General features: G+C 45.6%; 2 protein-coding genes across 20 annotated transcripts in view; one reads left to right on the forward strand and one right to left on the reverse strand.

Moving 5' to 3' along the window:
• Window positions 1-25,637, reverse strand: part of SVIL (supervillin) — a 255,524-nt gene that overhangs the window by 111,757 nt on the left and 118,130 nt on the right. The window lies entirely within an intron of this gene.
• On the forward strand, window positions 15,037-16,258 carry LOC122448731 (PRELI domain-containing protein 1, mitochondrial). The gene has a single exon (XM_043480301.1). The coding sequence runs from the start codon at window positions 15,209-15,211 to the stop codon at window positions 15,866-15,868; it is 660 nt and encodes a 219-aa protein (XP_043336236.1). The 5' UTR covers window positions 15,037-15,208; the 3' UTR covers window positions 15,869-16,258.

Genomic DNA, 25,637 nt, shown 5'->3' on the forward strand with positions numbered 1-25,637 from the left:
ATTCTTACAGAGTCCTCATCCTAAGGGACTCTCAATGCTTCTTTTGAATTATTATGATGGGATAATCTTAGTTAAAAATCTTAAAATACAATTCCAGTATAGAATAAAAAGAATTTGGGGACAGGGGGCTGTGCCTCTTGGCTTCTGGAATCTTAATTTCCCCACCAGGCATCAAACCAGGGCCTACTGTAGTAAGAACACGGAGTCCTAAGGCCTAAACTGCCAGGGAATTCCCAGAATAAAAAGAATTTGGAGGGAACTCACCGGTGGTTCAGTGGTTAGAACTTAGACTTTCACTGCGATGAAACCTGGGTTTGCTCCCTGGTTAGGGAACTAAGATCCTACAAGACACACTGTGTGGCCAAAAATAAAGAATGTGGATATCCTCTTTAAGTTGGTCATGGATCTTCCTACAATGACTTGCCTCACCCAACAATTATGAAACAAAGCAAACAAATTTAAATAGGGCTTCATAGCTGGAAACGAAAAGACAGAAGTCTATTAAACTATGGATATGCAATTTAACCTACTATTTAAGTACCCCATCCATCCCATTCACATTCGATTTAACCTCCTATTTAAATACCCCATTCACATGAAACCAAAAAAAAAAAAAAAAAGACTATGAAGGGAACTTCCATGGTAGTCCAGTGGTTAAGAATTTGCCCTGCAAGGCAGGGGACGTGGGTTTGATCCACAGTCGGAGAACTAAGATCCCACATGCCTAAGCCCATGTGTCACAACTACCGAAACTGCACACCACAAGGAAAGATTCATGCAATGCCACAAAGATCCCACATGCCACAACTAAGACCCAATACAACCAGATAAATAAATAATATAGAAAAGAAAGAACTGAAGTGGGAAGAGCGCCAAGATGTTTTTTAAAAAGTATTTGAAAAACAAGACTACAAAGAAATCTACATTTTATATCAATAGAAAGTAGCCATGTTTCTATTTCATTTACTTTCCAATAATCAGACATAAATTAAATCCCTTAGGACTATATAGTGGAAGTGACAAACAGATTCAAGGGATTAGATCTGACAGAGTGCCTGAAGAACTATGGACGGAGGTTCATGACATTGTACAGGAGGCAGGGATCAAGACCATCCCCAAGGAAAATAAATGAAAAAAGGCAAAATGGTTGTCTGAGGAGGCCTTATAAATAGCTGTTAATACAAGAGAAGTGAAAGGCAATGGAGAAAAGGGAAGATATACCCGTTTGAATGCAGAGTTCCAAAGAATAGCAAGGAGGGATAAGAAAGCCTTCCTCAGTGATCAGTGCAAAGAAAGAGAGAAAACAATAGAATGGGAAAGACTAGAGATCTCTTCAAGAAAATTAGAGATACCAAGGGAACATTTCATGCAAAGATGGGCACAATAAAGGACAGAAATGGTATGGACCTAACAGAAGCAGAAGATATTAAGAAGAGGTGGCAAGAATACATAGAAGAGCTATACAAAAAAGATCTTCACAACCCAGATAATGACGATGGTGTGATCACTCACCTAGAGCAAGACATCCTGGAATGTGAAGTCAAGTGGGCCTTAGGAAGCATCACTACGAACAAAGCTAGTGGAGGTGATGGAATTCCAGTTGAACTCTTTCAAATCCTAAAAGATGGTGCTGTTAAAGTGTTATACTCAATACACCAGCAAATTTGGGAAACTCAGCAGTGGCCAGTGGACTGGGAAAGGTCAGTTTTCATTTCAATCCCAAAGAAAGGCAATGCCAAAGAATGCTCAAACTATTGCACTCATCTCACACGCTCGTAAAGTAATGCTCAGAATTCTCCAAGCCAGGCTTCAACAGTACATGAACCAAGAACTTCCAGATGTTCAAGCTGGATTTAGAAAAGGCAGAGGAACCAGAGATCAAATTTCCAACATCCATTGGATCACTGAAAAAGCAAGAGAGTTCCAGAAAAACATCGACTTCTGCTTTATTGACTTCGTCAAAGCCTTGGACTGTGTGGATCACAACAGATTGTGGAAAATTCTTCAACAGATGGGAATACCAGACCACCTTACCTGCCTCCTGAGAAATCTGTATGCAGGTCAAGAAGCAACAGTTAGAACCAGACATGGAACAATAGACTGGTTCCAAATTGGGAAATAGTATGTCAAGGCTGTAAATTGTATCCCTGCTTATTTAACTTATATGCAGAGTACATCATGCAAAATGCCGGGCTGGATGAAGCACAAACTGGAATCAAGATTGCTGGGAAAAATATTAATAACCTCAGATATGCAGATGACACCACCCTTATGGCAGAAAGTAAAGAACTAAAGAGCCTCTTGATGAAAGTGAAAGAGGAGAGTGAAAAAGTTGGCTTAAAACTCAACATTCAGAAAACTAAGATCATGGCATCCCATCACTAAGCCATGGTCCCATCACTACATGGTAAATAGCTGGAGAAACAATGGAAACAGTGAGAAACTTTATTTTCTTGGGCTCCAAAATCACTGCAGATGCTGACTGCAACCATGAAATTAAAAGATACTTACTCATTGGAAGAAAAGCTATGGTCAACCTAGACAGCATATTAAAAAGCAGAGACATTACTTTGCCAACAAAGGTACATCTAGTCAAAGCTATGGTTTTTCCAGTAGTTAAGTATGGATATGAGAGTTGGACTATAAAGGAAGCTCAGTGCTAAAGAATTGACTCTTTTGAACTGTGCTGTTGAAAAGACTCAAGAGTCCCTTGGACTGCAAGGAGATCAAACCATTTGATCCTAAAGGGAAATTAGTTCTGAATATTCATGGGAAGGACTAATGCTGAAGCTGAAACTCCAATACTTTGGCCACGTGATGTGAAGAACTGACTCATTGGAAGAGACCCTGATGCTGGGAAAGATTGAAAGCAGGAGGAGAAGGGGACGACAGAGGATGAGATGGTTGGATGGCATCACTGACTCAATGGACATGAGTTTGAGCAAGCCCCAGGAGTTGGTGATAGACAGGGACGCCTGGTATGCTGCAGTCCATGGGGCCACAAAGAGTCAGACATGACTGAGTGACTGAACTGAACTGATGTGTGTATATATATATATTCACTTCCATATTCTTTTCCACTATGGCTTATTACAGGATATTGAATATAGTTCCATGTAGAACCTTGTTGTTTATCCATCCTATATGTAATGATTTGCATCTGCTAACCCCAACTCCCAATCCTTTCTTCCCCACCACGTGATAACCACAAGTCTGTTCTCTATGTCTGCGAGTCTGTCTGTTTCATAGATAAGTTCATTTCTGCCATAGTTTAGATTCTACCTATAAGCGATATATGGTATTTGTTTTTCTTTTTTTGAATTACTTCACTCAGTATGATAATCTCTAGGTCCAGCCATGTTGCTGCAAATGGCATTATTTCATTCTTTCTTATGGCTGAGTTAATATTCCATCATATATGTGTGTGTGTGTGTATATATCTCACCTCTTCTTTATCCATTCATCTGTTGGTGGACATAAGGTCATTTCCATATCTTGGCTATTGTGAATAGCGCTGTTATGAACAAGGGGGTGCGTGCATCTTTTTGAATTATAGTTTTGTCTGGGTGTATGTGCAGGAGTGGGAAGGCAGGATCATATAGTAGCTCTATTTTTAGTTTTCTGAGGAGTCTCCATACTGTTCTTCATAGTGGCTGCACCAATTACACTCCCACACCTGCCTTTCTTTTTGCAAAATGTTGGACAACTCTCTCAGGATCATACAGCTTATGGTGTGGCAATCCCAGCCTGGAAATCCACCTCCTCTTACTCTTCCCAGGACAGCTCCCACATCGGCCTGGGCACAGAATAACGGGGGCCACTGCCCTAGACTCGTCCTGGATTAAGGTCATAGTGTCTCCCAGCCCGAGAGCCCATGTTGCTTTAATTGGCAAAAAACACCAATCTCACCCCAAGAGGGGGAGCAAGCCAGCTGCTGGTTGCTTATCTCATATGATTTCCTGGTCTGGTTTTGGTGCTACAGACGTTCCTCAAGACCAGGGCTGACTCCAGACATGAGCAATTAGGGCATGGCTGAGACCCAGGGCAAAGACAGAAGTCAGAGAGCCTGGTGGGGGTGAGTATCACAGAGAAAGTAAGCAACTGATTACTCTGATTCCTCCTCCCCCTTCCCAAGGCCCTTAACTCATGGCGGAAGCACAAGGTAAGGATATTATCAGTGACTTTGGAGAGTGTGTAAAACAATGACTCAGGAACTCTACTTCTGGAGAAGTACTTAATGAAATTACAGTGAACAAGTACAAGGACGTTTACCACAGTTGTGTTTATAAATGTACAAAACTTGAACCAGCGCACACAGAGGGACATGGAGAAGAACAGGTAAACAGATTACAAGAAAACCATGTTTGAAACTCCACTGGTGATCTGAAAATTTTTCATGATATATTATGTTAGACACACACACACATACACCTTATCAGAAAGGCAATACAGAGCCTCAAACATTATTTCCCAACTCATAGGTAAGTCTCTCCATATTCTCCCCTCATTTCCAAAGTTTCCACAATAGGCATGAATGACTTCTATAATTACCAAAACAATTATGTACAAATAAAGATGAAGGTAATAAGAAAAACAAATATCATATATTTATGCATATAGTATGGAATCTAGAAAAATGGTACTGATGAACCTATTGCAGGGCCGGAATAGACACACAGACGGAGAGAACACACTTGTAGACACAGTGGGGGAAGGAGAGGGTGGGACGAAATGAGAGAGTAGCATTGACGTATTCCACTACTATGTGTACAACAGATGCTAGTGGGAAGCTGCTGCTTGGGGCTCAGTGATGACTAGAGGGGTGGGAGGAGGCAGGTGGGAGGCTCATGTGGGAGGGGACGTATATATTTATAAATGTGGGTGATTCACTTCGTTGTATAGCAGAAGCTAAGACAACATTGTAAAGCAACTATACTCCAATTAAAAAATAAAAAGAATTTAAAAATCATTAAGAAAAAAGATGAAAGTAATAGGTCCTTCTGAAATCCCAAGGCTTAGAATTGGCCTAAAATTTCAGGAACAAATCATGATTGAAAGTGTGCCTATGGGTCCGTGCACAAGGTCAAATTGCCCATTTCTTTTAAGCCTACTCTATTTGTTTCTTGGCTATAAATAGGAGAGCTGACACAGAGATTTGCCAACGTCCTCAATAACATGCAATACTTGAGGCATTCTCAAACTTGACTCCAGGTGGGCCCTGACCACTGAGGAAATGTCTGGATCAAACCCCTATTCCCCACCCCACTACTGCAACCAGCACTGAATCCACCCGTGAAAGCTCCTTATTAATTCCATTTCCCTTGGGACTTGACTTCTGCCAATTAAACTTTTCTTGCTTGAAAACCATCATTGTCTCCTGGCTAAAGGACTATGTAAACTTGAGGGAGAACACCTGGACACTTCTAGGCACATCCCTAGCTTAAAACAAGGACCTGTGAATATCAGGTGAATGCATGAATGAGTGGTTGAGTGAATGAATGAAGCAAGAAAGCAGACAAGCAATGGAATCACTATGGTTCATCCCCAGCCTTAGATTCGGTCCCATTCCCAGCCAACTTCAGTTCTTAACTAGGTGGCTTAGAAAAGGAGTTCCCCAGCCTCCAGGATCTAATGCCTGATGATCTGAGGTGGAGCTGATGTAATAATAATAGAAATAAAGTGCACAATAAATGTAATGCACTTGAATTATCCCCAAACCATTCCCCCCACCCCACCCCGCCAGGTCTGTGGGAAAACTGTCTTTCCTGAAACTGGTCCCTGGTGCCAAAAGGTTGGGGATGGCTGGACCACTCCCTCCTTGAGACTCCTTCTAAAGTCACATTGTCTTTCCTAATGTGAGGCAATGACAGGGAGCATGAATGTGTGTGGGGGGGGGGGGAGAAACAGGAAGAAAAAGCTCAAAGATTCTCCAGGGACAATGTGCAATGGGAAAAACCAGGGGGATGAATTTTGTCGTACAGCTGTGGACATTATCACCAAGCGTCCAGGTAAGAAGTACCATCTTCTACATTGCCAAGGTCAAATGAGGAGGCGTCAGATGACAAAGGATCAAGTTGATAAACCCTCAGGGAGTGTGCGGCCTGATCACGGCTGGGGCTCAGGGTTACACCGGGGCTAGAGTGAGGAGCCAGTGGTCCTGTGGGTGGTTCTGGCTGATGCCATTCATACATTCCTGCAGGATGAGGGGCAGCTGTCCTTTGGGTGGATGAAATGGAAACAAAACCAACAAAAAGGGAGAGAGTCAAATACCCCAGCTGGCAACTAGCCATTTCCTACCACACCTGGTGTGATAATGGGAAGAAGCCAGTTAGACCTGGACCCTTGCTGACAGCACAGTGGGGTGGGTGCAATGCTAAGTGCTCTGTGGGCATTAACTCTTGTGGACTTAACATTTCTGCTCCAGGAGATGCTACTACTGGTATCCCCATCTGCAGGTGAGAAGACAGAGATACAGTGTGGTCTGGAAGAAACACTCAAACCTAGACTGGCCCCTTAAAATGCATCTCCACAGGCAAAAACAGCCATTCACACCTAAAACAAAATCAGGAGAGAAATAAGGAGGTAGGGATGTGACTCGGTGAGAAAACGAAATGGAGGCACTCTGAACAAGGGAGTGTGTTAATTACTCTGTGGGGGGGTGGGCATCTACATGCTGAAAAGAGATGCAGATACCAGGCGCACCACTGTATGATGTCATCCTGAATTCCCTACTGTGTGAACAGCAACTGGGGCAGCCCCGGAGGACAAGAAAAGGAGCTGAAATTCAAGGCAGTACAGGGCAGTGTGAAATGATGACTAACAATAGTGAGTTATTAGTGCATTTCTAAAATTACAAAGTGCCACGGAATGGTTTTAATGAAATCTACCATAAGCTACCATAGTTGATGGCTGGGCTGACATTCCAAAGTACAGGATATATTTTTACAGCCTATGAAAGGAGTGTTTCGTATGCTAGCAGCAGCTGTAAATGGTATTCCCATTTTCTTTGGTGGGTTTTATTTGTGTGTTCAGACTCTTAATTTTGGGGCAGAATCCTCATCCAAGGGGCAATCCCTTCATCTGGGAAGCCATCCCGACGTTTCATTTCCTTTTATCACATACTGGTTATTTGTACGTTCCAGGTTCCTCATTTTACTGGCACTGTGAAACACTTGGTGATTTTTAGTTAGTGGTAATACGTAGGGCAAGTCTGCATATAAAATCTGGCATTGTGTGATTATGTAAAATAATTTAAAACAGGCCATGCAGGCAGAGATGAAAAGGCTTAAAAGTACTTTCAAAAATAAGAAATATTATGACTCACAGATATTTCTTTATCAGATGGGTAGAAAGAAACATGCCAGTCTTGCTATATTCAAGAATTCATTTTTTATGGGACTTCCAGTGGTTACAACTTCATGCTTCCAATGCAGGGGACATAGGTTTGATCCCTGATTAGGGATCCCACATGCCACACCATGTGGCCAAAATAATAAATAATGAAAAGGCTTATTTTGATCACTCAAATGACTTACTAATACTTTATATTAAATGTTTGAACAAGGAATGTTAACATTTGTTGTAAGAGTTTAATCATTTTAATTTCTTGCTGATTTTGAATCTATTGTTAATGAATATTGGGCAGAGCAATCAAGATAGCTTAGAGGAAGAGAGGATAGTTGACAGTTTCTCAGAGGAAGAAAAAATAAAGGTGAGCTTCATGTTTAAGATATACACTGAAAGATACATACAGTGGAATATTATTCAGCCTTGAAAAATGGAATTTTGACACATGCTATGAACATGTCACAGATGAACTTCAAAGACCTTATGTTCAATGAAACAAGACAGTCATAAAAGGACAAACCTTGTAAGATTCCACAGAGAAGAGGTGAGCAGAAGAGTCAGATTCATAGAGACAGAGAGTAGAGAGTGGTTACCAGGAACTAGGGGTAGGCGACTCGGGGAGCTTGTATTTAATGGACCAGATCCAGTTGGGGAATGAAAAAGCCCTGGAGGTGGATGGTGGTGATGTCTACATGACAATGTGAAATGTACTTAATGCCACTGAACTGTGCTCTTAAAAACAGTCAAAAGTGTTAAATTTTATATATATTTTACTACAATTAAAAAAATGTACACTGTAGGTAAAGTACAGACAGATGCAAAATGTAGGCAGGTGTAGGGCGTCCAGGGCACGGCTTCCCTGAGGGCAGGGGACCAAAGATAGACGTTGACTCAGGTTAGGGAGGTACCAAGGATGCTTTTGATCTGTCAGGGCACCTACACACAAAGGGTCCTTAAGCAGTGATGTGATAGACAGACACTTAGGTGTTTATTGTATAAGATCGCAATCTGTCTCTTCGATCATCATGAGGTGCAGACACTCTTTCTTTAGAGCTGCAGGAACCCAACTCTCCCCTCACTAAGGAGGACCCCCTGTCCAAGGGAAGGGGGCCTGACACAAGTACAGCGGTCCAGGAAGGTCAGAGAATGCCAGTCACTCACCACTCACGGGACAGTTTTCATACAAACAGAAAACTAGGAAATACTAAACCATCAGGTCGGAGAATTTTTTTGAGTCTAAAATCCAAATGGCAGACAAGTAAACAGGTAAAATCAGTGTTGACACCTGATAGATCCTAACTCAGAGTTATACTGAGGTGATTTGAAGAAAAGAGCTCTGAGTAAAAGAATTTCTGGGCTCCCTTGTCCTCAGAAGGGCATCTTAATGAAAACAACAACCACGGCCCCCTCCACAACGATACTCCATCATGAAAACCCAAGAAAATGCAGCAAGCTGCCATTCCCCACACCTCTCGTGTTTCCCTAAGGTCATGTTACCTGATACCCAAGAGACCTTATCTACAGTCTCAAAACAGGTTCCCAACACAGTTGCCGGTTGACTGGGGGGAGGAGGCATGTCAGCGATGCTTGACTGTTTGTGGTGGGCTCTGCTTGTACAAGAGTCACCCAGAAAGCAGATCCTGTCCCCCCACTGAGTGGCGAAGGAAGGTTATGACAAAGAAGTCAAAGACGTATTCTGTTCTGCTTACAGAAATGACTAAGGATACGCTTACCTTTCTGAGTCAGTTTCCTATCTGATATTAAGCATGGGTGCCCCATGGTGCTTGTTAAAAATGAAAGTGCCTGGGCTTCCCTGGCTCTGTGGTAAAGAATCTGCCTGCCAATGCAGGGGACAGGGTTTGATCCCTGATCCAGAAAGATCCCACATGCCATGGAGCAACTAAGCCCGTGTGCCACAGCTCCTGAGCCTGTTCTCTAGAGCGTGGGAGCTGCAATTTCTGAGCTCACTGAAGCCTGCGGGCCCTAGAGCCCATGCTTTGCAAGAAGAGAAGCCACTGCAATGAGAAGCCCGAGCACCACAACAGGAGAGTAGCCCCTGCTCACTGCAACTAACAGAGAAATTTGTGCAGCAGCAAAGACCCAGCACAGCCAAACATAAATAAAGTTTAAAAAAAAAGAAAGCGCCCCCACCCCAGGTGATTGTGAGATGGTCTGAAGTTCGAAAACCATTGGTCTGAACGATTTGCGATGCGAGACCAGGAAGAAGCAGTAAAATAGATCAGAGGGATGAGTTTGGTGAAGCAAAGCTCCTAGAAGGTAAGACCGATAAGGATAGGGTTGGATGGGGCAGGAGGAAGAGGGGATGAAAGCATGAGAAATGGGATGAGAACGCTGCTTATAGGAGGGGTGAGCTTAAATGGGGTCCCACCCAGGAGTTGAGAGGGGCCTGACCAGGCCATTCAGAGGTTGTGGGGGAGGGCAATGGAGAGCTTCCCAGACAGCAGGGCATGGGATTCGTGTGCTGCAAAGAAACCAGGAGCCGTCACTGAAGCCAAGTAGAAATAGATATGTCAGGTCCCTGTCACACCCGGACACCAAGCTGAACCGCAAATGCTCTCTTAGGAACAGAGAGAATCACCTGACATCTCCTAATATGTGGCTTGTGTGCCTCTTAGGGCTTCAACCTCTGAACTAGGACAGAGGTTCAGAGGTTGAACCATAGACAGTGAAATGTCAAAACCTACACATACCATCTTTTTCGTATAAAGAACCTGGTGACTTTGATCCCTCCCCCACCTGGCTGCCCACAGCACTGGTGGGGCTTGGTCTCCATTAGGTGTGACCAGCCAGCCTTCGTGTCCCAGCCACCTGAAGCTGGCGACATAGAGGTAAGTCCCAGGGGACTCCAGGGTTGAGACGGTGATGGAGGTTGACACTTCTTCATTACCTGCAGAACCCTTCCAGAAGATGCTTAGCCAGCGACCTGAACCCTACATACAAAAGACAGATGTCAAATGTTTACCCTGACCCCCTGCTGGCCCGAACCTTTCCTGTCTCCTATAGAACATTCTCTGCATCTCTGGACCCATCTCTTGTTCTTGCACAGGATTCACTGAGCAACAACTAGAGGTCAGGGACCAGGGAATCAGTCCTGTGAACACATTCATGGTCTGGAGGAGGAGATCACCTGATACACCAAGGGCGGATGTTTACACACGGTCCTTTCCACCTGTTATCCTTGACTCCTTGAAAGTTTCCCTACTTCCTCCATTACTCTCATCAGGTACATGTATTCGTTTTCCCAGGTATGATACATTCTTCCTGGGTCTAATGGGAGAAAATTCCAGGAGCTTCAGATGAACCAAGAGCCCAAGTAAAACGGTACAAAGCTCCTGCAGGGCTCAGTCCCTAGAACAGAAAACGTACAGTCCTTCCTTCCTCATTTTGCCTTTAAATCACCCGATGCCATGAGCTGAAGCATTTCAACTGTGACAACACATGTAAATAAGCATGTAAATGGTAGTGTCCCAGACAAATGTACATTACCATTTGTCTTTTTGATGACTCAGATGGTAAAGAGTCTTTTTGTCTTTTTACATTCATACTGATTTGGGAGTCAAATATTTATTGCTGCTCCACTATAGCTAATCACACATTTAAGTGACTAAAAAATAGTCAAAGTCGATTAAAGTCGTATAACTCGTTAGAGTCAGTGATTAAGTCACTTTCCTCCCCTTTGAAAAAGTCAGCACTCTCACTTTCCCAAAACAGTGGCTATTTCTCAAAAGCAAAGACTTCTATCATTATATCTATATACACAGATTTTATTTTATATACACAGATTTTAAAATCAGTTGGGAAAACTCAATTGCCCACCTGCTAGAATTCTAACTCCCACATTCAAGATAACTAGGACGTCAAAGATTCAAGCAGTGGTCTTGAAATTTACATGCACTAAACTTTTACAGTGTCTAACTCAGAGCTTGAGTAGGTTCTAACAAGAAGTCATTTCCCTTCTCCTGACATCTCTGTGAGGCATAAAGAGAGACTTCTCTGTTCCTCCTCCTACTGGACACAGTTCATCTTTTTCTCTTTAAAATGTGAAATGCAATCATTTTCTCCCTGGCCAACAGGCTTTGCCTCAAGTCCCAGGGCCTTAGAACATCCCAGCAGAGCTTGGCACCAAGCTAACAGGTTACTTTTTGTAGAGGTCAGAGGTTTATGTATTAAGATTATACCAAAGCCAAAGTTCATGCCCTGGGAGGCCAATCAGCTAAGCAATTCACAGAGATAGAAACAGACACTTTAAACAGGAAAAGAAATAAAGATTTCTTTAACAGGATGGGAAAAGTCAATTCACCCCTTCCCTGAACTGCAAGAAGCAGAAGTCAGTCAATTAAAGGTCAACTCTAGCGGCTCAGTGGTAAAGAATCCGCCTGACAACGCAGGAGACAGAGGTTTGAGCCCTGGGTTGGGAAGATCCCCTGGAAAAGCATGGCAACTCCTGTATTCTCGCCTGGGAAATTTCATGGACAAAGGAGCCTGGTGAGCTACAGTCCATGGGGTTGCGGAGTTGGACACAATTTAGTGACTAAACAACAACAACAAAGTCAAACATGCCCTTTGCCCCTGTGTGTGATAGTCCACACACAGGAGCCTTATCTGACTCCAGCAGGAGGAGCACCCCTGTTCACAGAGGCAGCCGGGGAGTTTGCTACCACAAGATTTCTGGAAGGAATCACGTGAGTGAGGGGACAGGGCAGCTAGACCAGCTGCTGTAGTGTCTGCCTTCCTGGGAGGCTGCCCGGTGTCCGCACCAGGTACAGACAGGAGGAGGAAACCATTTAGACCAGAGACATGAACTTGAACCCACACATCACCAATTCCAGCTCCTTCTCCACCCCTGCCCCTGCTCACTGTCTTCTGCACAGCTTGGGTTCCCCCACTGCTAAGTTCAAGAATTTGCGACATCTGAACAAAAATTTCACTATAGAAAAGTACCATCTTCCCTTGTTTCTAGCTACTGCCTCAAATTTTGGGGGAAAACACACACAGACACACACACATACACACAGGGGAGAGAGAGAGAGAGAAGATGGATTCAGCCTACAAGATTCAATCAAGTTTGACATCCCTGGAAGCTGAGCTGTGGTTGCCATCCACCCACGCTCATTAGGCTGTATTACTGAAGAGAATGAAGCGGAGGTAAGGAGTGCCATTTATGGGGGAAGAGAAATTCACACGGACAGGTCACCTTAGAGTTTGTTCAGTAGAACCTGCATTTTCAGGGAGCGATGAGAGTGCCTGGTCCCAGGCCCACCCATGACAGCCCTCAAACCAGATCCCTTGCCCCCAGGACTTGCTGCCCCATGACAGTTCCCCAAGCATGACCTCACCCCTAGAAAGACTTGACTACAAAATGCAATCAAGATTCTGACTCTCCAGAACATCCTGAACCAAAAGGAAAGCATTAAACATTTCTGGGCTAAGCCCATATTTTGTAGAATGAGTCCTGCCACAGGACTTGACAGGACAAGCTACGCAGGAAGTAGAGCTCTAGGAAAAGGAGCTGTGCCCCTCTGTCCTTGGGGAAGTCGCCTCCTGCTTTCTGACCCCACCATAAGTATGTCTGCCAAGGAGAATGCCTATTCTGGCATCACTGCGACAGAATTAATTGAGCGCTTCTAGGCCACGTCTCCAGGGTTTGGGCTCCTTACAGGACACAAGCCCACTGCCACCCGCTCTGCCAGCCTGTCCCCAGGTGCCAGCCTCCTTGCCCGGCCTGTCTGCCTAATAAGGCCATATGCAAGTGGTCAGGCTGGCTGGCTTGTGGGTCACCTACTGTTCCCGTACAAACCCTGGGCTGGCAAGCAAAGCCACCGCCTACCTTTTGGCAGAAAAAGGGTTACCCTTTGCCAAACCTCTTAAAAGCCTGCACAGTTGGGCCATTTACATAATAATAGAACCCAAGGCTGCTGGAGCCTGCCAGGCTCAGGATTGGCTTTCTGGGTTAAAGGAGCTGATCTTCAGCTGCTGCCTCAAGCCCTGGAGGCTGTGCAAGTGAGAAACTTCATTGCCTCTGCCTCCCCCAGGCCCTTCCAGGCGCCATCAGAGAACACACACCATCAGGCTTTGGAGCAACCTATTTGGCACACTTCCTGACTCCCCCAGACGTTCTGACTTCAAAAATAGCTGCCGACTGTCTACAAATAGATTGCAAGTCCTGGGTCCTTAAAAGGGAGTCAGTGGGTCAGGTGCAGGGACAATGCTTAGCATTCCAGAAAATCAACTTCTGTATTTTCAAATAAGGAGGCCGAAGCTGTCAGCCAAACCACACCTGAATACCAACACCCGTTATTTCCATTTCTGTTTTGACCTGGGCTCTTCGGACTCTTATACATACAAGGAAGAGGCTGCATATATGCTGATGAATGGCAGCGTGTCCATCCGTGCCACCGATTTCCTTTTGCTTTTAGCCATCAGTCTCTGTCCTTCGGAAGGTGTTCCACCCCCAGGTCACCCAAATCTTATGTGTCTCAGCAGAGCTTCCAACGCTACCAGAACTTCTAGTTTCGCCGGTTGACTGGTGATGTGAGATAAGCAGCAGGAAACAGCAAACCCGGAGGATGCCCCCTCCTCCCAACTAGTTCACCTGTGAAACCACATATACAGCCAAGATGTTGATGGATTATAGCTAAAGAAACTAACCCAACAGCCTCATCCTTCCACCCTCCCCCTGGTGCTAATGTCCAATGTGAAGTTTTTCCTATGAATTTGGGGTTCCTTCTGAGTGTCTCAGAGCCCCAGTGAATACAGGGCAGTCATTCTGTGCTTCTCAGAAGTCTGCAGGGGCTGAAAACAGAGTCAGGAAAACCAAAGGCCTCCTCTGGGGATGTAAACATGAGACCAAGTTTTGGTTTCCATAAATCCAGTGTTTACCTATTCAGTCTCCAGGGAATTTCCTAACAGAGATATTAGGGAATTCCTGTCTAGATATTCCCTGGCAAAGAGCAAGAGGGAGAGAAGGGGGATACTTAAGACCGAAAGCTTGGGAGCAGCCTTGGAAAGCAGAGGTTTTAAAAGGGCCATCGAGAACTTATTTGCAAAGCAGAAATAGAGAATAAATGTATGCACACAAGAGTGGAGGGGGGCTGGGGGTGGGATGAAGGGAGATTGGGACTGACAGAGCCACACTACTCTGTATAAAACAGATAACTAATGAGAACCTACTGTATAGGACAGGGAACCCAATGCTCTGTGGTGACCTAAACGGGAAGGAAATCCAAAAAAGAGGGGTTATATGTATACCCCCTTACATGGGCTTCTCTGGTAGCTCCGGGGGTAAAGAAGCCGCCTGCAATGCAGGAGACTGCAGTTCGATTCCTGGGTGGGGAAGTTCCCCTGGAAATGGGGATAGGCTACACACTCCAGTATTCTTGGGCTTCCCTGGTGGCTCAGACTAAAGAATCTGCCTGCAATGCGGGAGACCTGGGTTCGATCCTTGGGTTGGGAAGACCCTCCTGGAGGAGGGCATGGCAACCCACTCTGGTATTCTTGTCTGGAGAATCTCCATGGACAGAAGGGCCTGGCGGGCTACAGTCCATGGTGTCACAAAGAGTCGGACACGACTGAGCTCTGTATACATATAACTGATTCACTTTGCTGTATAGCAGACATTCATACGACATTGTAAGGCAACTACACTCCAATAAAAAGATAAATAAGAGGATAATTCCTCATGGCGGCGGGGGTGGTGGAGGCTGGTTGGGTGCGGCGCTGCAGCGACTGATCTGCTGCTAGCCTGGCGGCCGAGCGTCGAGCTCCAGCCCGGCCTCCGCGTGCCCCTCGGGCTCCGCACCCCTGATGCTGCTCGGGCGCTGAGCCCGCCCCGGCCGGGACGATGGTGAAGTATTTCCTGGGCCAGAGCGTGCTACGGAGTTCCTGGGACCAAGTGTTCGCTGCCTTCTGGCAGCGGTACCCGAATCCCTATAGCAAACATGTCTTGACGGAAGACATAGTGCACCGAGAGGTGACCTCTGACCAGAAGCTCCTGTCCCGACGACTCCTGACCAAGACGAACAGGATGCCCCGCTGGGCTGAGCGACTGTTTCCTGCCAATGTTGCTCACTCAGTGTACATCCTGGAGGATTCTATTGTGGACCCACAAAACCAGACCATGACCACCTTCACCTGGAACATCAACCACGCCCGGCTGATGATGGTGGAGGAACGATGTGTTTACCGTGTGAACTCTGATAACAGCGGCTGGACCGAAATCCGCCGGGAAGCCTGGGTCTCCTCTAGCTTATTTGGTGTCTCCAGAGCTGTCCAGGAATTTGGTCTCGCGCGGTTCAAAAGCAACGTGACCAAGACTATGAAGGGTTTTGAATACATCTTGGCCAAGCTGCAAGGTGAGGCCCCTCCCAAAACCCTTGTTGAAACAGCCAAGGAAGCCAAGGAGAAGGCCAAGGAGACGGCACTGGCAGCTACGGAGAAAGCCAAGGACCTTGCCAGCAAGGCAGCCACGAAGAAGCAGCAGCAGCAGCAGCAGTTCGTGTAGCCGGCCCAGGCCCCGAGGCAGCAGCCTAGCAGACTACCGGCGCCAGTCCGTGCCCCGCCTCCTGTACTTTATCATTAAAAGCCAGCTTCTAGCCCTCTCGACTGTCTGGGTGGTGGGCTGAGGGCAGGGGCCCTATTTGGCATCTCCAGCACAGCCGGCCAGTTCCCTGTGTCTGAGCTGGGCCTCCCTACTCCTGCATCGGGTGGCCGAGGACAGAGGCAGTGACTTGCCCAGGGTCACTGCATCCAGGTGAAGCGGTCGTAAATGCTAGACTGTGAGCTCCATGAGGGCAGGGACCGTTGTTTTATCCTCTGATGTGTCCCAAGTATCTGAAACAAAATCTTGCGTGTAACAGGCACTCAATAAATACTTGTTGAATTCAAAAAAAAATAAATAAATAAATAAATAAGAGGATGATCAATCCCCATCTGGCCCTCTGCTCTCCTCACAACCTTGACTCTGAAGGGGTTGGCTTGCTCTCTCCTTTAGAGCCTCCAAAGTCCGGCAAAGAGGACCCAGGTGGGGCCAGACTCTGGAGGGGGTGGAGAGCTGCTCTAGGACCCCCATCAACCCCTGGAAAGCGGGGGCAGCCCAAGCTGACAACCCCTGAACTGCTTGGCCTTTGCGATTATTTTACTCCTAAGCAGCTAAATTCCCACCATTTAAGGCCCCGTGAGAGCGCCCAGCAGGGAGCACTGCTCCCTTCTCCTTCCACTGCCAGCTCTGTGGCTGTTTGATTCCAAATGTGCCCTCCCACCAGGGACGAGGCCATGGAAAGGAAAAAGGTGAGGGCCTCAGCTACTGGCCACAGGCTCTGTCCACTAAGACTCCTTGAGGGGAGGACACTGCAGCTAAAGGCTGGGGTGGCATGGATCTACCTGTAAATGGTTAGAAGGCCAAACCTCAAGGTGGGTGGAAAGACAAACTGAAGATACAAAACAAAAAAAGAATAAGTTTCCCAAATAATCAGCCATGACCACTGAGCCAAATTCAGGTTTATGCTAAAAAAAATATAATATTGTAATAAAGGAAAATCCCTCTCTCCCAGTCCCCGTGGCCCTCCCAGCTAACAATGGAGATATTGCCTGACCTCCTCTCCCACGGGCATTTCTATCTTAAGCTGGGTTGTCCAACGGGTTTCCACACAAGAGATCTATTCATAGACTTGACTATATTAGATGAGCAACTGACACTCAGTTTTGATGGCATATATTTAGTCAACAGCCACTTAGCAGAACTAGAACCACTGCATTCCCCCCATGAAATGACTAGTGCACCATTTACATCAGCAGATGATGGATTTTTTTTTTATCAGATCTTTTCCTGTTGAGAAGAGGAAAGAATATTCTCTTTAATATGTACATGACATCTTTTTTGCTATTAGACCATATATGCGATTTGATTGGGTGACAGGAGGGGACTTTAAAGGGATTAAGTACTAAATCTTCATTTGCTACCTTTTTATATGATACTTTATTTTTAAGCATATTAACAGACTATTTTTATGGATGTATTTTTAACTTGGGCACATGCTTACCCTGTGTCCAGCTTAAAATATGCTGATGTAGCTTTAAGCCTCCTCCTGCAATACTGACTTGACTTAGTCACAGTTATCAACAAGTATTAGCTCTAAGTACTAACCTGTCTTTTAAAATAGTCTTTAAAACTGGATTTCTTTACTGCTCTATGTTGTCCTCTAGTGGCGAAAAGGAGTTGATGCACTTTCTCAAGTCAATATTTTTACCAACACAGCTGTGGAAAGCCCCAAGTCAAGACAATTTAGTTTATAGCGACTTTGATATCTCTAGGCTATGTAAGAGCTTGAAAGTGAAAGTGAAAGTCGCTCAGTCGTGCCCAACTCTTTTCGACCCTATGGACTGCATGCAGCCTGCCATGGTTTTTCTGTCCATGGGATTTTCCAGGCAAGGATAGTGGAGTGGGTTGCCATTTCCTTCTCCATGTAAAAGTTTAAATGTTAGCAAATTATTTCATTCAATTATGCCACATATATATACTGAGTACCCTATACACCAATTCCTGTTCTGGGGCTGGGGAGATAGATTTAGTGAGGATATAGTGAGAAAATTCCACTTCTAGCAATGAACAACTAAACTGCTTGTGATTATGGAAGACTTTTTTTTTTTTTGCTTTTTGTGTTTTTTGGTTTCCTATTATAAGGATGTTAACTTTTAAGAAATAAATGTTATTTTAAGTTTTAAAAATAAAAATAAATAAAACAAAAGGTCTGACATAATGTTCCACACACCCAATGGCCTTTTATTTTAATGCACATGAAATGCATGGTTATGTAGCATAAATATCAACTATTCTGAATGCTACTGGTTTTGTATTACTGGCTCAGCTCCTAGACTGTCATTCCCACCTGCCTTTATTTCCCTTTGTCCCAGGCAGGCCTGGAACTTTTCTATCTGTACCCTCAATAAGTACCTGCTGAACAAAATGATGTGGGCTATAAAGGACCCATGAATCCAAACTAACAAGGTTTCATTCTCAGCTAAATAAAAGGACTTTTGCTGTTTTCAGTCATCCATATTATAAAATAAAATATTGAGAGTTATAAAGTTGAGGCCATCTCATAAAAAAGTAATAGGTTCAGTGCAATAATCTACCACAATCATATTTTTTGTAGATAAACATTACAATGCTGGGAACATTTTATTCAGATTCTCACATCTGATCATAAATTCCATGATGGCGAGTGAAACGGCAAGGGGCCCACAATCATAAATTCCAAAGCTGCAGGCGCTATTGTGTTTATTCCATCACTCCTCTTTTTTTAAACTGGCAGTGTCAGGATGAATGGTCCTAAATGTGTGAGTCCTTAGAACGTGAGTGCTACAGGACAAGCCAGGGCGGTAGAGAGCACCTTGATGCCAGACTGGAACCCGGGTCTTAGCTGTGTGAAGCCCCCCGCTGACAAGGGGTCTTACCCAGCCACACGCGAGGGAACCCAGGTGCCCTCTGGGTGGATGCTGACATCAGCCCTGGGCTCAAAGGAGGGATGTGCAGGGTACCACCTCCACCACCCATCCCTGTTCCTTCATCCTAGTTCTAGGTATGGGACTCTAATGCTCAGGCATGTTAAGAGGCTTCTTGGAAACAATGCTAAGGCTTTCAAGCGCCTCAGTGTCACAGACACCCATATTCTATTTTTGAACCTATTACATATCTTCTAAAAAGAATATAAAGCCACTTGAATATTTCACAAGAATCCAGAGAATCCCTTACAAGCATTGTGTTGTTCAGTCACTAAGTCATGTCCGACTCTTTGCGACCCCCATGGACTGCAGCACACCAGGCTTCCCTGTCCCTCACCATCTCCTGGAGTTTGCTCAAACTCACGTCCACTGAGTCAGTGATGCCATTCCAATCATCTCATCCTCTGTTGCCCCCTTCTCCTCTTGCCCTCAATCTTTCCCAGCATCAGGGTCTGTCCCAATGAGTCAGCTCTTCACATCAGGTGGCCAACGTATTGGAATTTCAGCTTCAGCACCAGTCCTTCCAATGAATATTCAGGAGAGAGAGCATAAACTCTCACAGAAGCAGACTACAGGGAGGTTCTCATTTCTCTTTAAAATCCTACCTAACTAGCCCTAACCCTCAGCTTCTTGCTGCCAAGATTCTTCCAGTTAAGGGTGAGGATGGAGACTGAAACGTCAAGGGGCCCACAGTCACATCTCCGAGAGTCATGTAGGAAGGTGGTATTTTCAATTAACATGTGATCCAAACAAACAGAGACAACCACAGTTAAAATTACAAAGTGAGCCTTGTTGGGTAAAATGTTATCTTGAGAAAAATAGCCAAGTTGATTTTCAAGCAAAGTTTGTGTGACTATTATAACGGAAGTCCAAACAAACTTCAAATACTTTCCCTACAGATTTCTTTCACGGCCAAGGCCTAAGTTAATCTCCATTCCACTCACTTTAGATCCTACCTTGTTTTTTAGGGATTTTATGTAAGGGGTGGCTGCAAATATGGTGTCTGCCTCAAAAGCAAAAAGTCTCTGAAGTTCTAAATGATTAATCTGTTAAACTGAAATTTTAAATAAAACCAGACCTTTAGATATTCAAGGTCATGTTGAAAGTTATCAATATGGTGATTCAGGCTTAAATATACCTGGCAGACTGTGGCCGTAATCTCGGTGCTATGTTTAGAGTTTTTGATCACACCTAATGTTTGTATTAAGGAGAAGGCGACGGCACCCCACTCCAGTCCTCTCGCCTGGAAAATCCCATGGACGGAGGGGCCTGGTAGGCTACAGTCCATGGGGTCGCTGAGAGTCGGACACAACTGAGTGACTTCACTTTCACTTTCATGCATTAGAGAAGGAAATGGCAACCCACTCCAGTGTTCTTGCGGAGAATCCCAGGGATGGGGGAGCCTGGTGGGCTGCCGTCTATGGGGTCGCAAAGAGTCGGACATGACTGACGTGACTTAGCAGCAATGTTTGTATAGTTAGAGGGCACTTGTGAAAAAGGAAAGGTTCTGTAATTTTAAACTAGAACTGTATAATGATGCAACATTTTATAAAAATTTCATGCTATTTTAAAAGTATAAACCAGGCACAAATTGTCCCCTGGTCCCTTGCATGCTCTGCAGGAAGCCAATGGCAGTTGGAAGTAAACCATTAAGTGCCTGAAGCTGGTCCTGAAACCTCCCCAAGAGGAATATAGGCCTCTGTCCCTGAAATTCCCAAAGTATTTCAATTGGGAACCCCAAGGGTTTATCTCATGCTCCTTCTGCCCTCCAGGAAGATTTCAGGCCAAGGGAACCCATCCATGGTGTCCTGGCTAACTGTCCATCAGACTAAGGTTCTAGAAACAAGGCTGTCTTCACTCACCTCTGATCAGGCTGGTTCAGTTCAGTTCAGTCACTCAGTCGTGTCCGACTCTTTACGACCCCATGAACCACAGCACGCCAGGCCTCCCTGCTTTGATAACCTGATCAGGCTGGTTATCAAAACCTAAATAGGCCAGATGCCTGCTACTCTGACTCCCCAGTTTCCTTGATCACATGCAGGAATTCAGTGCTTTTCACCTGCAGCCCAAACCTTCTAAGGCAGGGTTCCCCAACCCCCAGGGCCACACACTGATTTGTGTCCTGTTAGGAACTGGTTTGTGTCCTGTTAGGAATGGTAGGAGGTGAGTTAGCAAAGCTTCACCTGTATTTACAGCCGCTCCCCATCGCTCACATTACCACCTGAGCTCCGCCTCCTGTCAGATCAGCAGCATGAGATCCTCATAGGAGCTCAAACCCTACCGTGAATATCGCATTCAAGGACTCTAGGTTGTGTGCTCCTTATGAAACGCTAATGCCTACTGATATGATTCTGCATTATGGTGAATTGTATAAATATTTCATTATATATCACAATGTAATGATAATAGATATAAGTACACCATAAATGTAAAGCACTTGAATCATCTTGAAACCATCTCTGCCCCCCACTGCCAGGTCTATGAAAAAACTCTCTTCCATGAAACTGGTCCCTGGTGTGAGAAAGGTTGGGGACCACTGCAGTAAGAACATACATCATGGAACTTCCCAAAGTAGCAATATAATATCTTGGGCAATGTGTCAAATTAAGAATATTTTAATACTATCCACATATTAAGCTACACTCAATATACAAATTCTATAGATTTAAAAAAAAGTACCTTGTTACATACACTGACTCCAAATTCCATACTTGGAGATTCAAGAAGCCCTTTGATTCATAATGTATACGCAATTCTAAACAGCTTGGTGGTCTGATCCCCCAACCTCTGTTGAGAAGATGCTGAGAAACTTCTGGAAGGTTAAGCTTCCCTGGTGGCTTAGACGGTAAAGCGTCTGCCTATAATGTGGGAGACCAGGGTTCGATCCCTGGGTTGGGAAGATCCCCTGGGGAAGGAAATGGCAACCCACTCCAGTACTCTTGCCTGGAAAATCCCATAGACGGGGAAGCCTGGTAAGCTATGTCCATAGGGTAGCAAAGGGTTGGACACGACTGAGCGATGTCACTTCACTCAGGGAGAGGGGAGGAGGGGCCAGTCAGGTGGTGGAGGATACCTTAGCATCTCCTAAGGTCTGTTTTTGTTCCCTGACATTTGCTACCTGGGATGTGAGAGTTCGAGGTAGATCGGGCCCCTTCTCGTGGATTCTTGCAGACAGGGCCCCTAGAAGCTCCCTCTCCATGTTTCAAGGGCTGAAGACTGAGGTCGGCACTGCTGCCCTGGAAGCAGTGAAGTGAAACCCACCACCCCCAGCCTCAGAGGCACTCCCAGGCAGGGACCCCGGGTGGAGCAGAGCAGGCGCAAATGGCCTGTGGGGAAGGACGCTGGGTTCACCCCTTGCATGCCGAGGGCCCTCACAGCCCCGACAAAGGAGGTTAGTTACAAAAGGATGCTTAAGTCAGAACACACGGGGCAAGAGCCATCTAGTTACAGGACAGAGTGAGCAAATGCCCACTTGTCCTACTGATGAGTTTCTCGACTGGGGGAAGAAAAAACTAGCAATGTAAAAACAGAACAAAACCTGTTTTGGGTGGGCCAACCTCTTAAACTCGCTATTCAAGACAAAAATACACATGGCACAGGGGAGGAGGCTAGAGGTGGTCCTTGTTTGGGATTTCAGTGCTTCTTCCCTATTTCTGCCCAGATGGGCTTGTTCTCCATCCCACCATCACACCCTGGTTCCTCAAGTGCCCCTGGATGCAAACCATCCTGCCTCACCCTCCACGGACGGCTCCCAAGTCCAGGTGCACTGATGAGGGACCAGAACCCAGGGCTCCCAGCTGCTGCTCCCTGCAGGGACCTCCTGGGACCCCTTCACTTCGGGCTAGGGTCAGGGGCCATGTGGGCCAAAGGGGATTGTCTTTCCTGCCTTGTGGTCCCATCGCCTGTGGACTCATCTCTGGGCAGGCCGTGCTCAGGGAGTCGTCCAGAGTGCCTTCTGCAGGGTTAGCTGCCACGTCTTTAGAGCAGTGGGTCTGAGGTCTGAGAACACAGCCTGTGCTATGTGACCCTTCTTCTTGGGGTCTCCAGGAGGAGCTGGGCTGTGCTGGGAGCACCCACCTGTCATCTGTCTTTTGAAAATTCCTCCCCCACCCCCAACCCCCGGATGCAGAGTTCACAGCGGGAGCATTTCAGGTAGCCATCAACCACAGAGGCCTCAAAGGGCTTAAGAAATGAAGCCTCAGCTAAAGAGGTATCGGGGTCCGGCCCACAGAGGGTCCAGCCAGAGAGGGTCACCTCATCCTCTCCCACATCCTTCCCCACCTCCTCATATCTGGAAACCAAGTCCCCACCCAGCACTGAGCATAGATGACTAACCCCATCACTTTCCATGGATGCAGCCTTTAACTGCAGACATGGAGCTTTCAACATCCTATTTCATATTCACTGCCCCCAACTGGACACTGTGAAGCACTTTCTAATTTACAAAGTGCTTTAGTCCACCTGCCTTCCCGTGATCCTGCTGCCACAATGGCGAGTACCCTGGTCCCCATTTCACAGATGACAAAACTGACCTCCAGAGAGGTTAAAATACAGTGTTCAGTGAGATGAAGAAAGATGGTTGTGGATGGAAAGGGTTTTGTGGTCCCTGGATTTCAGCTTGACCTTCTTTTTCCTTTTGTTTTTTTGGATGTAGACCATTTTTAAAGTCTTCTTGAATTTGTTACAACATGGTTTCTGTTACACGTTTTAGTTTTTTGGTGTCAGGCATGTGGGATCTTAGCTTCCCAACCAGGGATCGAACCTGCACCTCCTGCACTGGAAGGTGAAGTGCTAACCACTGGACCACGGTGAGGTGCAGCTTGAGCTTTACTAGGCAGAGGTGACCAAGATGAATTACAAAGTCAAGCATGCCATCATGGCTGGGGCTCTCTCTCTCCCAGCCCCAGCCTCAGAGGAGACTCAGAGATACTCCAGAAAGGATGGCCCTATAGGTTCTAAAACTCAACAGTAACTACCTTTGGGGTGAGAGGGAAAAAGAGCCTGCAAATGCGTGTCTGGGGCAAGCGGAATCAGCACCAACCATTTTTTCTTATGAATCATGTGGAGAGCCTGTTAGGTTTTATTCAAAACTGCTGTTTTCAAGTCTTGGCGATCATGGCTGTGTAGATGCTAGACTCTGGTTAAGGAAGGGGCAGAAGTGAGAGACAAAAGATGGAAACAAGATTCTCACTACATTCTTCTGGTGACAGACTTGGAGCATGAGCTAATAATGTAACACACCAGCCCAGCCAAAGCTGAACAAAAACAATACTATCTACAGCTGCCTTGGGGCATCTTTCAGAGCACAAAATAGCCTCGCCCTACTCCCTCCCAGCAGCTTCTCTTTCTTTCTTTTTTTATTGATGCGCGGGCGTGGATAATCCTTGCAAGCCAATATGTCATTCTGTTTAGCTTTAGAAATACTTGATCATGCTGATTTGGCAAAGAAAAAAAAAAGTGCTCTACAGAAGGAATACTTCATCTCCGCAGTAACTAGTTTGAGCAAGTCAGGGGTGGTTCTCAGGCTGACTGCGAGGGTCGGACACTGAGGAAAGGGCTTCACTTTGAAGACTGACTTTGACTCTCAGGCAAACTCACAGGATAAACAGCTGTTTTTTGGTCTTGCCTGGAAAATTTAGAACAAATTCTGACTCCCAAGAATCTTTGTCTTGCTTTTATTTTTTTGCAGTCTTTCTTAAAAAAACAAAACAAAAAAAAACACCTTTTTTTGCAACCCTCCAGTGGAAAGCAAGAATCACAAAATCAATTCCCAGCATGTCACGTGGACAAGGATTGCTTTTCTCATGAGAGCCGAGGTCCAAGGCCACGGGGCAAAATTGATTTACAGGAAACGCGAAAGTTGTTCAGCAAGTATAGAGCTTGAGTCGGGTATTGTTCATGAGCACCCTCTTTTGTGTGGTTAGCTCTTCTGAGGGAGGCAGGATTAGGAGGTTATTAACATGGAGCCCATGAATGAACTGAGAACAGGACACTACAAGTGGCAGAAGAGATGCTCCACTCTGAGTGCTTGGGGCAAGATGAGGTTCTCACAGGGATCTCTGAGAAATGTCACTGAGCTTTGGACATTAGTTATACCTGACATAGGTGGGAAATCAGAAAGCGGCAATCACGTGTATCTGGGACCCTGATGTTGGATGACCCTTAGGGTTACACCTGGCTTTGGAAATCCTCTGGTTTAGTCTCTCCACTGGAGCTGAGGGGGTAGACTTTCCCAGTGAGACTTAAAGCTGCCCGAGCCACACACAGACTGATGGCATAAAAGTCTCTAGATGGAGCCCAGGCTTGGGGATGTAGTAAAGCACCCCAGGTGACTCAGGGTGCAGCACCTCGGCTACCCGAAGTGGCTCATTTGATGGAGGTATGCACAGGCTGGCTACGAGGAGGGCAGCCGCAGCATGGAAACTGTAAGAACTCTGGTTCTGTTTTGAAACACCAGCATCATTTTTATAGCAAAGTTTGTTGCATGGTGATGCATCAAAACAAATATTATTAGAAAATACGTAATTTGAATTTTATCAATTCCAGAACTTGAGAGCATAAATGACCCTACTCAAACATTACAGAGTAGAATTATGATAAAAACACAACCAAATGAGTTCCCAGTGAACCAGGGAAAGGAGGGAATGAGACAATTCTAGGTCATCCTAACTAAAATCCTGCTGTTGCTACAGCCACCTTGGAGAACAGTATGGAGATTCCTTAAAAAACTAGAAATAAAACTACCATATAACCCAGCAATCCCACGACTG

Source organism: Cervus canadensis, chromosome 10 (assembly GCF_019320065.1).
Source record: "Cervus canadensis isolate Bull #8, Minnesota chromosome 10, ASM1932006v1, whole genome shotgun sequence".
Lineage (NCBI taxonomy): Eukaryota > Metazoa > Chordata > Mammalia > Artiodactyla > Cervidae > Cervus > Cervus canadensis.

Bases quoted from the DNA above. Each gene is read 5' to 3' on its own strand.
- LOC122448731 (XM_043480301.1), top strand. From the start codon at position 15,209: ATGGTGAAGTATTTCCTGGGCCAGAGCGTGCTACGGAGTTCCTGGGAC.